Source organism: Buceros rhinoceros, unplaced genomic scaffold, assembly GCF_000710305.1.
Source record: "Buceros rhinoceros silvestris isolate BGI_N320 unplaced genomic scaffold, ASM71030v1 scaffold6289, whole genome shotgun sequence".
Lineage (NCBI taxonomy): Eukaryota > Metazoa > Chordata > Aves > Bucerotiformes > Bucerotidae > Buceros > Buceros rhinoceros.
The window spans coordinates 8,290-17,329 of NW_010432008.1; the positions used below are offsets into that span (position 1 = coordinate 8,290).

The window sequence follows — 9,040 nt, forward strand, 5'->3', positions numbered from 1 at the left end:
AGCAGTTTATTTTCCTGAGGGCCCCTGGCTGCACCTCTGAAGCTGCCTCTCTGTGCCTGCAGGTATTGAGCGCGTCTCTTTGCAACTGGACCTGGACCAGATGTTCCAGCTCAGCAGCATACTGCTTCAGTTCAGGGTTTGTGTGCCGCATCTCTGCTCGTGAGGAGGTCACAGATGGTAGTGGATGGGCCCTGCTGGCCCTGCAGGAGCTGGGGATCTTAGAGCACAGCTCGCCATCCCTCCTTTTTCCCCATTCTTCATGGCAGTTCCCCCGGGTGTTTGGGAGGAGCAGAGCAGGGTGGTGGGTTTCCGTCCCATAACTGCCCATGGAAAATTCTCCTTGGTGCAGATGTGCACTTTGTGGCTGGAGCAGGGAATGGGATGGGGGGAGACACCTGAAGGGTCAGGGATTGCTCCAGGAGCTTGTGGAGACCCAAGTCTGGAGGGAGGAGGAAGAGGAGGAGGAGGACAGGCACCCCCATGCCCTGAGGTGGGAGCTGGCTGGAGTGCACTGTGTTACAGATGTGGCTCTTTCCCCACCCCACAGTCACCTCTGCCTGCTGCGATGCTGGTTGAGCGCTCCACTGACTTCGGCCAGACCTGGCAGGTGTACCAGTACCTGGCCTCCGACTGCGCTGCCGCCTTCCCTCACGTCCCCCGGGGCTCCCCGGAGAGCTGGCAGGACACTCGGTGCCAGACGCTGCAGGGGCACCCTTTGCATGGGGGCAAGGTAGGATTGGCGGGGGTTTGTCACAAGGGGCTCCCACCACCACCTTTTCCTCTCGGTGCCAGACGCTGCAGGGGCACCCTTTGCATGGGGGCAAGGTAGGATTGGCGGGGTTTTGTCACAGGGACTCCCCACACGCCCTTTTCCTCCACTGCACCCCTGGGTTTGGGGCAGGTGGCCCGCAGAAACACGAGAGGTGGAGCCCATGGACACCCAGCATTGCTGAGGGGAGCCTTGGGAGGATTCCTGCTCCTCTGGGAGCAAAGTCCTTGCTGCTTTGTGACAAGTGAGGTGTTGTGTTGGTCTCTCTGCAAAACGCTCTGCCACGCTGAAGTCTTTTCCCTGTGTGAAGTGATGTTCTGCAGAGGCAGGTGCAGAGAACTCGCTGCCTAGAGCACGAGAAGAAAGCATCTTGTGTTTCCTGCTTTTTAACTTTTTTTTTCCTTCTAAGGTGAAATTCAGTGTACAAGACCTGGCATCTACCATCACTACCTCTTACAGCCAGGTCATCGACAGTAAGTGACCAGCCTTTCATATCTGAGAACGGGAGAGGGGGCTGATGCACCTTGTGGTTCTCCCTACGTGTGAGGGAGAGCCCTGAGCATGCAGTACCTCAAGCTGCACGTTTGATCGCTGCCCTGGTGCCTCCGAGGTGTCAGGGAGAGCGTTTGGGCTCTGCTGATGGCTCAGCTGCTGCTCTTCCTGCCCATCTCCAAGCCCTCCATGCGCATTGCAGGGTGCTTCTGCAGCTGGTGCCTGGGTGCCCGCTGCCCCCTTACACCTCTCCTCGGTCCCCAACAGAGCTGGGGCCATTCACCAACCTACGGATCAACTTCACCGGGCTCCCCCACATCGCACGCCAGGGCTACCACTCACCCAGCACCTTCTACGCCGTGACAGAGATGCAGGTGCTGGGGAGCTGCCTCTGCCATGGTCACGCTGACCGCTGTGCCCCTTCAGGAGACCTGCACACTGTGGTGAGCATCGGCGAGGAGCAAAAGGCTTAAAGATGAGCTCTGTGGTATCAGACTCCACCCTACACCCAGGAGTGGTCCTGGGGAGACCCTGGCTGAGATGACCAATGGTGGGGTGTGAGAATATTTGCTCTGGTCAGAGGCTGCTCCTAGTCAGGGAACTGATGCCTTGGCTGCAGCAATGGGTGTGGCTGCTAGTCAGCAGCCTGTGCTGCCCCCAGGTAAACCCCCTCTGCCGTGTTGGGAAGAGGTGAAAGGGCTGTACAAGGAGATACGAAGCTCAGTAGCTGTGGGAGATTGTGCTCTGGGGGGCTGCTCCTGCCAGCGCTGAGTCTCTTGGCTGGGTGGGAACACACAGAAGGTTTCAGCAGGGTCCTTCATGCCCAGGGGGATTTGCTAGTGCAGGTTGTTTTGGGATTTTCTTGTCTCCAGCTTATGCTTGTTCACTTTGCCTCGAGCGGGTTGTCGAGCAAGTTCCTCAAGTGAGGAGCAGCCTGTCCCTGCTGCTGCCGCAGCCTTGTCTGGGTGCTGGAGCTTCACTTCAGCGTGGGGAATGGGGGCAGGAGCAGGGCAGGCACGTACCGGAAAGGCAGCAGCAGGATGAAGCTGTGGACTGAGCAGAAGGGGTAAAGCTTTGTCTCTGTAGCAGGTCCACAGGCACTGTGTGTGCCAGCACAACACTGCCGGCCCCAACTGCGACCGCTGCGCCCCCCTCTACAACAACCGGCCCTGGGCCCCTGCGGAGGACGGTGATCCCCACGAGTGCCAGAGTACGGAGAGCACCTTTTCCCCTCTCCTCCTTCTGAAGCCTTTCCTGAATCCTCCCCAGCCGTGAGCGATGGGGGCGAGCTGCGAGACCCTCTGCTGGGCCACTGCTGGCTGGGTGTTACCGTGGGGGTCTCGCCAGGCAGCACCACGACACGTTCGCACGCTGGGCTTTGCTCCATGGGGCTGCTGCCGTCTTGCAGGCTGCACCAGCGTGCTGTCCCACTGGTGCCAGTTCCATCCTGGGTGGGTTGATGGATGTCACCATGTCACGCAGGGGACTTGGGCACCCTCTAGTGCCGGAGCTGCTGCTGCCGGAGGGGTTTGTGCGGTGGCACCACTAGCTGGGCCATTTTGCTGGGGTTTTTAGGGTGCGATTGCAACGGTCACTCGGTCTCGTGCCACTTCGATCCGGAGCTGTTCCGCGCCAGCGGAGGGGTGAGTGGAGGCATCTGTGATGACTGCCAGCACAACACCGAAGGCAACAACTGTGAGCACTGCAAAACCAACTATTTTCGTAACCAGCGGCAAGATCTCACCCATCCTGAAGCCTGTCAGCGTGAGTGCCCAGTTACCCCCCCGCAGCACCTTCCCCAGACCCCCTCCATCCCTTGCACCCCTCAGCAGTGCCGTTTCTTGCATGTTTTCAGCCTGTGAGTGTGATCCAGACGGCACTGTGCCTGGCTCCATCTGTGACCCGCTGACGGGGCGCTGCGTCTGCAAGGAGAATGTGCAGGGGGATCGCTGCCACCTCTGCAAGCCAGGGTTCGCCCAGCTGGCCAACGCCAACCCCATGGGGTGCCGCAGTGAGTACACCCTGAGGCATCCCCTCCTTCACCTCTGCGCCCGCCATCCTCAGGGGCTCTGAAAGGGACCTGGCTTTGATTTGGGGTTTCCAAGCCAAAGGACCATTTTGCAAAGGCTTGTAAAACCTCCTTGCTCGGGCTGTGGCCTGTTTCAGGTAAAAGTTTGGCAAAAAGCACAGGGAAAGTGGAGTCTGGGGCATCTGTAGAGCTGTATCCCCTTCCCGAGTGCCTCCTGGGGTGTGCAGGTCTCAGGGTGCCAGAGGTGATGCCATGTGTGTGAGGAGGGCCATGCTGGGTCATCACCACGTGTGCGGCTGGGCTGGGGGGATGCTGAGGCCACTCGGGTTGCCGAGTCCTCCCAGAGGGCTTGAGGGGACAGCGTGGTGTTAGAGCAGGGGTGTGGGTTCCTTGTGCAGACTGCAGGTATGGTGGGAGAGACAGCAGAGCTCATCTTTGGATGGCTGCAAGGTTCTCTGGCTTGGTGGGAGGTGGGGCTGGTACTCTACACCCAATTTTAACATGACAAACTCCTCCTCATTTCAGGATGCACCTGCAATGAGCTGGGAACGCAGCAGGACGTGCCCTGTGATGACGAGACAGGAAGATGCTTCTGCTTGCCCAACGTGGTGGGAAATGACTGCGACCAGTGTGCAGATGGGCACTGGGACATGGGGAGCGGCCACGGCTGCCAGCCCTGCAGCTGCCACCCACACGGCTCCCGCAGCCCCCACTGCAACCAGGTACTGCCCAGCCCACCTGAGCATCCGCAGGGCAGACTCGGCATATTTCAGCAGTATTTAATTTTCATATCCCTGCCTCCTTTCACCCTTGCAAGCTTCCTCTCTTTGTCTTTCCCAACCCTGCAAGCGCTTCTGTGAGGGGGTGGCGGTGGCAGAGGTGAGCTGCATGGCCAAGTGCCACAGCCAAGGGAGCTGTGTCCCAGCTGGGCAGCACCGTGCCAGGGATCATTCAGAGCGTCAAAACCATCTGTTGGGTGGCTCCATTGTCCCGTCCCATCCAATCCATGGGAGCCTCTGCAAAAAGGGCCGCGTGTTCCCTATCACATCCTGCTCTTATTTTCCTTTTTACGTTTCCTAGAAAACTATGACAGGCTCTTCAGGAAAATGAAAGAAGGTGGTAATTATCGAGGCTTGATTAAGGCCTTTAAAATGTCTGATATTTAGCAAGGAAGTCCTAATAAGAGATCTTCGTGCAGGCGAGGCAAGATAATTACCCTCATTCGTCAGTGAAAATCACGTGTGTCACTTCAGGCTTAAGAGACAACTGGGAAAATTGAAATTAAATATAAAAAGTCCCCAACACGACAAATTCTGATCCAAAGATAGGTCCCAAATGAGCTCAGCACAGGGACGAGACCTGAGAGGGCAAAGCAGCTGCTTGTGGGTGATTCTTTTGTCTTTGAAACGACGCTTGAAACTCCACTTTGCAATGCTTGGGCTCTTTGGAGACTTTGCCTGGTGTGGCTGAGCCCGCAGCCCAGCACCGGCATCTCCTGGAGTGCAGGCTGAGCAGAGTTGTCTGTGTGCTGGCTTCAGTGCTCCGGAGCAGCCGAGGGGCAACCTTCCCAGGAAAGTGCCCAGAGCCGGGTCCGCTGATGTATTTCTCTTTCCTCAGTTCACAGGGCAGTGTCCGTGCAGAGAAGGCTTCACGGGACGGACGTGCTCTGCCGTGCAGGAGCAGGTTTGCCCGGACAGGCACTATGGAGACATCCGGGCAGGATGCACAGGTCAGGAGCAGCCCCTCCGTTTTGGCGTGGTGCTTCTTAGCGCTGTGAAATCGCGGGTTATCTAGAAAAGAATACCCAGCCCATCCTGACATCAGCATTTCCAATGTTATTTTGCAAGAGAAATTTCCTTTCTGGAACAGCCTGCTAGTTCATCCCCATCTTCAGCAGCCACCAGAACTCTCCTGGCAGCCTTGGGCGAGTCTCTCGGCCATGCTGTTGTGGCCCTGCAGGGTCAAGGGGCTTGGGGGGTTCTTCCTGGTCTGCTGCCTGTGCAACCTTCTTCCCAGCTGCTGCTGGGGTGGGGTTGAACTTCAGGTTGTGTTGGTATCCCATTAATAGGGTCTGATTATATATATATATACACACAAATTTGTTATTTCCCCCCCACTTTTGGTGGGCTTCACCTCTCTCTCTCCCTTTCCCTTGCCCAGAGTGCGACTGTGACTTCCAGGGCACGGAGGATGTGGGGTGTGACAAGACCACAGGCCAGTGTCTCTGCCGCCCAGGTGTCACGGGCTCCCGCTGCGACCAGTGCCAGCGGGGCCACTGCAGCACCTACCCGGGCTGTGAGTTGTGCCACCCTTGCTTCCGCGCTTATGACGGGGATATCCAGCGCTTGCGCCTGCGCCAGGCTGGTCTCAGCAACTCGACCTCGCGGCTGCCCCTCAGCAGCAGAGGCTCCCACCTCGGCGCCCGCCTCTCGCAGGCGGAGGACAACGTGCAGCGGGCACAGGGCATCCTTGGACACTCTCTTGTGAAAGAGCAGAGCCTGGCCCAGGTGGACAGCGTGTTGGCTGCTATCAGGTGAGGGATGGATGCTGCTGACAGAATCATCTCTTAGTTGGGAGGAGATGTTGGCTTTTTTCTGTGTGTGCTCACTCCACTTGTCACGCTGAGCCGTTTGCACGTGTTCTGCTTCGTTTCTATACCTGAAAATCTTGGCTCACTCATGAGGTGACCAGGAATGCAAGAGAGCAGCACTTCCACTTGTGTCCGTGCTGTGCAAATTGCTGAAATGGCAGGAGACTGGTGGACAGGCTCAGGATGGTCAGAATCCTTAGAGTGTACTCGGCATCCCTGGTCCCTCCTTGGGCATGGCCCTGCTCCCTGACCTGCAGTGGAAGAGCTGTAGCCCTGCCACCTCTGCATGGCCTTGGCATGTCCTTGGCCACCAGCTCTCCAGGCTCAGCAGTGCCTCTTGACGGGGTGCTGGCAGCGTCCCAGCACAGAGGAGCCCTGCTCTCTGCCTGCAGGTCCTTTGCTCTCTGCTTGCATTCACATTTTCTGCCCTTTCTCTCCCAGAGAGCAGGTCCAAGGCATAAATCCTGACCTTCGTTTTCTGGATGAGACTGCCTCTCTATCGGGGGATCTTGAGGCCCTCAACCGCAGCTTGATTATTGTTAACTCCCAGTATCAGAGCAAGAAGACCCAGTTTGAAACCAGCCGCAGCACAGATCTGTCAGGTATGGCGCTGCAGCTGTAATACCTCTTAATTTGCAGCCATTAATTCACCTCAACGTGACTGCGCCTGCTGGTTTCCCACTGGCTGGGTGGATGAGATGGTGTTTTGAACCTGCTATTAGCGTAGGAACAGCAAATAGATCTTCCCTCCCCACGGAGAGGGATGCTTTCTACCCAACCTCTGGTCTGTGCCCCAGGATTTCAAGCTACTGGGTTATTTGTTTTGGGGCTGGGCAGCTCGTTCCCCTTTCCTGTCCCCCGGACAGAATCCGCCGCTGCAGGGAGGGTGTCACCAACGGGGAGGAGGCTGAGCTGATGAAGGCTGTGCACAGATGGGAGGGATGGAGGGGCGGGGAGGGGAGCCAGGCGGCTGTCAGGCACTCAGAGAAGAGCTAATTAAGCGCTGTGATGGTGCTGGTGGTAGAATGCCGTTAAATCCCTGCTGTGGCTCATTCTCTCCAAGTGCCTGATTGATGCAGCCCCCGGCTCAGCCGGCCGCAGCCCGGGCAGGTGGGCTCTGCCTCCTGCCCTCCAAGCAGGGCTTAGAGGCCCGTGACCTTGTCCTGATCGCTCTCCTTCCAAGCTGTGCTGGAGGGGAATGGTGGGGCCTGCTCGGGAGCCAGGGAAGGCTCCGAAAGCCCCGTCCTGCCCCACCAGAGCCCTTTGGGGCTGCACGGAGCAAAGCCCAAGGTCAGCATGTGCACATCATCTTGCTTTAGCTTTGTTTCAATCTTTTAACCCCAATCCAGAGTTCAGTTCTTCAGGAGAGCTCTGTAGCTCCCTGAAGGAATGGCTGAAAGGCATTTGGAAATAAAAGGAGCTTTTTTGTTCCGCCTTGGTGACTAATGGCTCTGGCTGATCCCTGCTCCTCTCTCTGCACACAGCCTCTGGCAGGGGATAGTCAGTGCCTTCGTTTAGGTGGCTCTGCTGCAGTTATGAGTCACAGAGGCATTTGTGTCATTTATCGGTTTTATTCCTGCAGGAGCCTTCAAGACAATCAGATCTGCTTACCAGGCATCCACCAATGCCAGCAGCCTCGTGGCTGGGGCCTCCAGGCTGATGGCCGAGTCCCAGGAGAGCCGCAGGAGCGCCGTGGGGCTAGAGGGGGAGTTTGCCATGTCCACCTCCAAGCTGCTGACCCTGAAGGGCGAGATGGCCTCATCTCCCAACCTGACTCCTGTCATAAATAAGGTGAAGAGAGAAAGTTTTCTGACTTCTCCACTGCACGTATCTGGTTTTCACAAGGGCCCTGTAGTGCTCAGGAGCAGAGCTCTCATCCTGCAGCCGTGCACCTTTCCTCAACCAGTCTGGCATGGCAGGACAAAGTCTCTATCCAAAGAGACCCATAAATGGCATCTAAGCAACCTGTGGCTTTGGGACATCAGTGGAGAAATTGTCTGAGCATCCCCTGCCTGAGGATCACAGATACTGAAGCATTGCCCACACCACCCCCAGGCGCACACCTTCTCCTCCAAGGACTCTCTCACGTATCAGTTCTTGTATCCCAAAGACCTGCTTAATTTCTGGATGAGGTTTCTTTTATTTTTCCTTTGCAGCTTTGTTATTGCCATGGAGATCCATTTCAGTGTCTCCTAATGCTCGGTTGCTGTGGAGACCACCAACCTCCCCTCCCTGCTTTTCAGGGCACCAACACGTTCCCAGGTGACCAGCCTGTGCTGGTGCTTGCACTGGCCCAGGGTTTGCGGTGGGTGGTGCCTCTAGAAGGTGCTGTGCAACTAAAACCACTGACATCCAGGGTCTTCTCATCCCATTTTCTCTCCCAAAGCTGTACAGGTTGGATAGGGGTCCCCTGCCATGAGGGGAAGCGTTGCTGTCCTGAGAGTAGCTGAGATGTTTGCTCCATGCTGACGTGCTGTTACTCAGTGTGAGCTACTGGGGTTAAGCCGCTGCTTATGCTCCAGGGTGGGATGGTGAGGAGATGGATAGGGTTCCCCTGCCATGAGGGGAAGCGTTGCTGTCCTGAGAGTAGCTGAGATGTTTGCTCCATGCTGACGTGCTGTTACTCAGTGTGAGCTACTGGGGTTAAGCCGCTGCTTATGCTCCAGGGTGGGATGGTGAGGAGATGCCGACCTTGTGTTGCTCTCTCGGGTGTGGGCATTCAGTGCTGCTGTACATGTGCATAGCTCTGGCTGCTCTTCTCCATCATGGTCGCACTCTCCAGTCATTTGGGCTGTGTCATACACGTCACTGCCAGCCCCTCTGGGGAGGTCTGGCTCCATCCCTGTCCCTGTGCAGAGCTCCTGCAGCATGAGCACAGCAAGTTCCCCAGCTCCTTTGGCACGAGGCTGTATCAAAGCTCTGGCCCCCGTGATGTGCCGGTTTGCCTCCCTGAGGACACTGAGGTCTCGCCAGTGAAGCAGGTGCCCTCACTGCCCCAACACTCTCTCCCTCTCCAGATCTGCGGTGGCTTCCGAGTGGAGACGTGCACACCCGCCCGGTGCGAGGGGCTGCTCTGCCCACGAGACAACAGCAGTGCCTGCAGGGCCGGCCGCCCCTGCCATGGCATCTTCCCGCTGTAGAGCGGGGGCACCGCCCCCGC

At 57.4% G+C, this 9,040-nt stretch overlaps 1 protein-coding gene across 1 annotated transcript in view; it reads left to right on the forward strand.

Moving 5' to 3' along the window:
- The window catches only part of LAMB3 (laminin, beta 3), a gene marked incomplete at its 5' end in the record, with an annotated part of 14,696 nt that overhangs the window by 403 nt on the left and 5,253 nt on the right, over window positions 1–9,040 (forward strand). Inside the window, 13 exons of the mRNA XM_010143604.1 lie at window positions 63–136; window positions 548–730; window positions 1,179–1,242; window positions 1,529–1,704; window positions 2,351–2,471; window positions 2,837–3,025; window positions 3,117–3,272; window positions 3,816–4,012; window positions 4,908–5,019; window positions 5,451–5,823; window positions 6,322–6,482; window positions 7,463–7,671; window positions 8,898–9,016. Of these exons, the coding sequence (XP_010141906.1) occupies window positions 63–136; window positions 548–730; window positions 1,179–1,242; window positions 1,529–1,704; window positions 2,351–2,471; window positions 2,837–3,025; window positions 3,117–3,272; window positions 3,816–4,012; window positions 4,908–5,019; window positions 5,451–5,823; window positions 6,322–6,482; window positions 7,463–7,671; window positions 8,898–9,016 (2,134 nt within the window). The remainder of the gene's footprint in view (window positions 1–62; window positions 137–547; window positions 731–1,178; window positions 1,243–1,528; window positions 1,705–2,350; window positions 2,472–2,836; window positions 3,026–3,116; window positions 3,273–3,815; window positions 4,013–4,907; window positions 5,020–5,450; window positions 5,824–6,321; window positions 6,483–7,462; window positions 7,672–8,897; window positions 9,017–9,040) is intronic.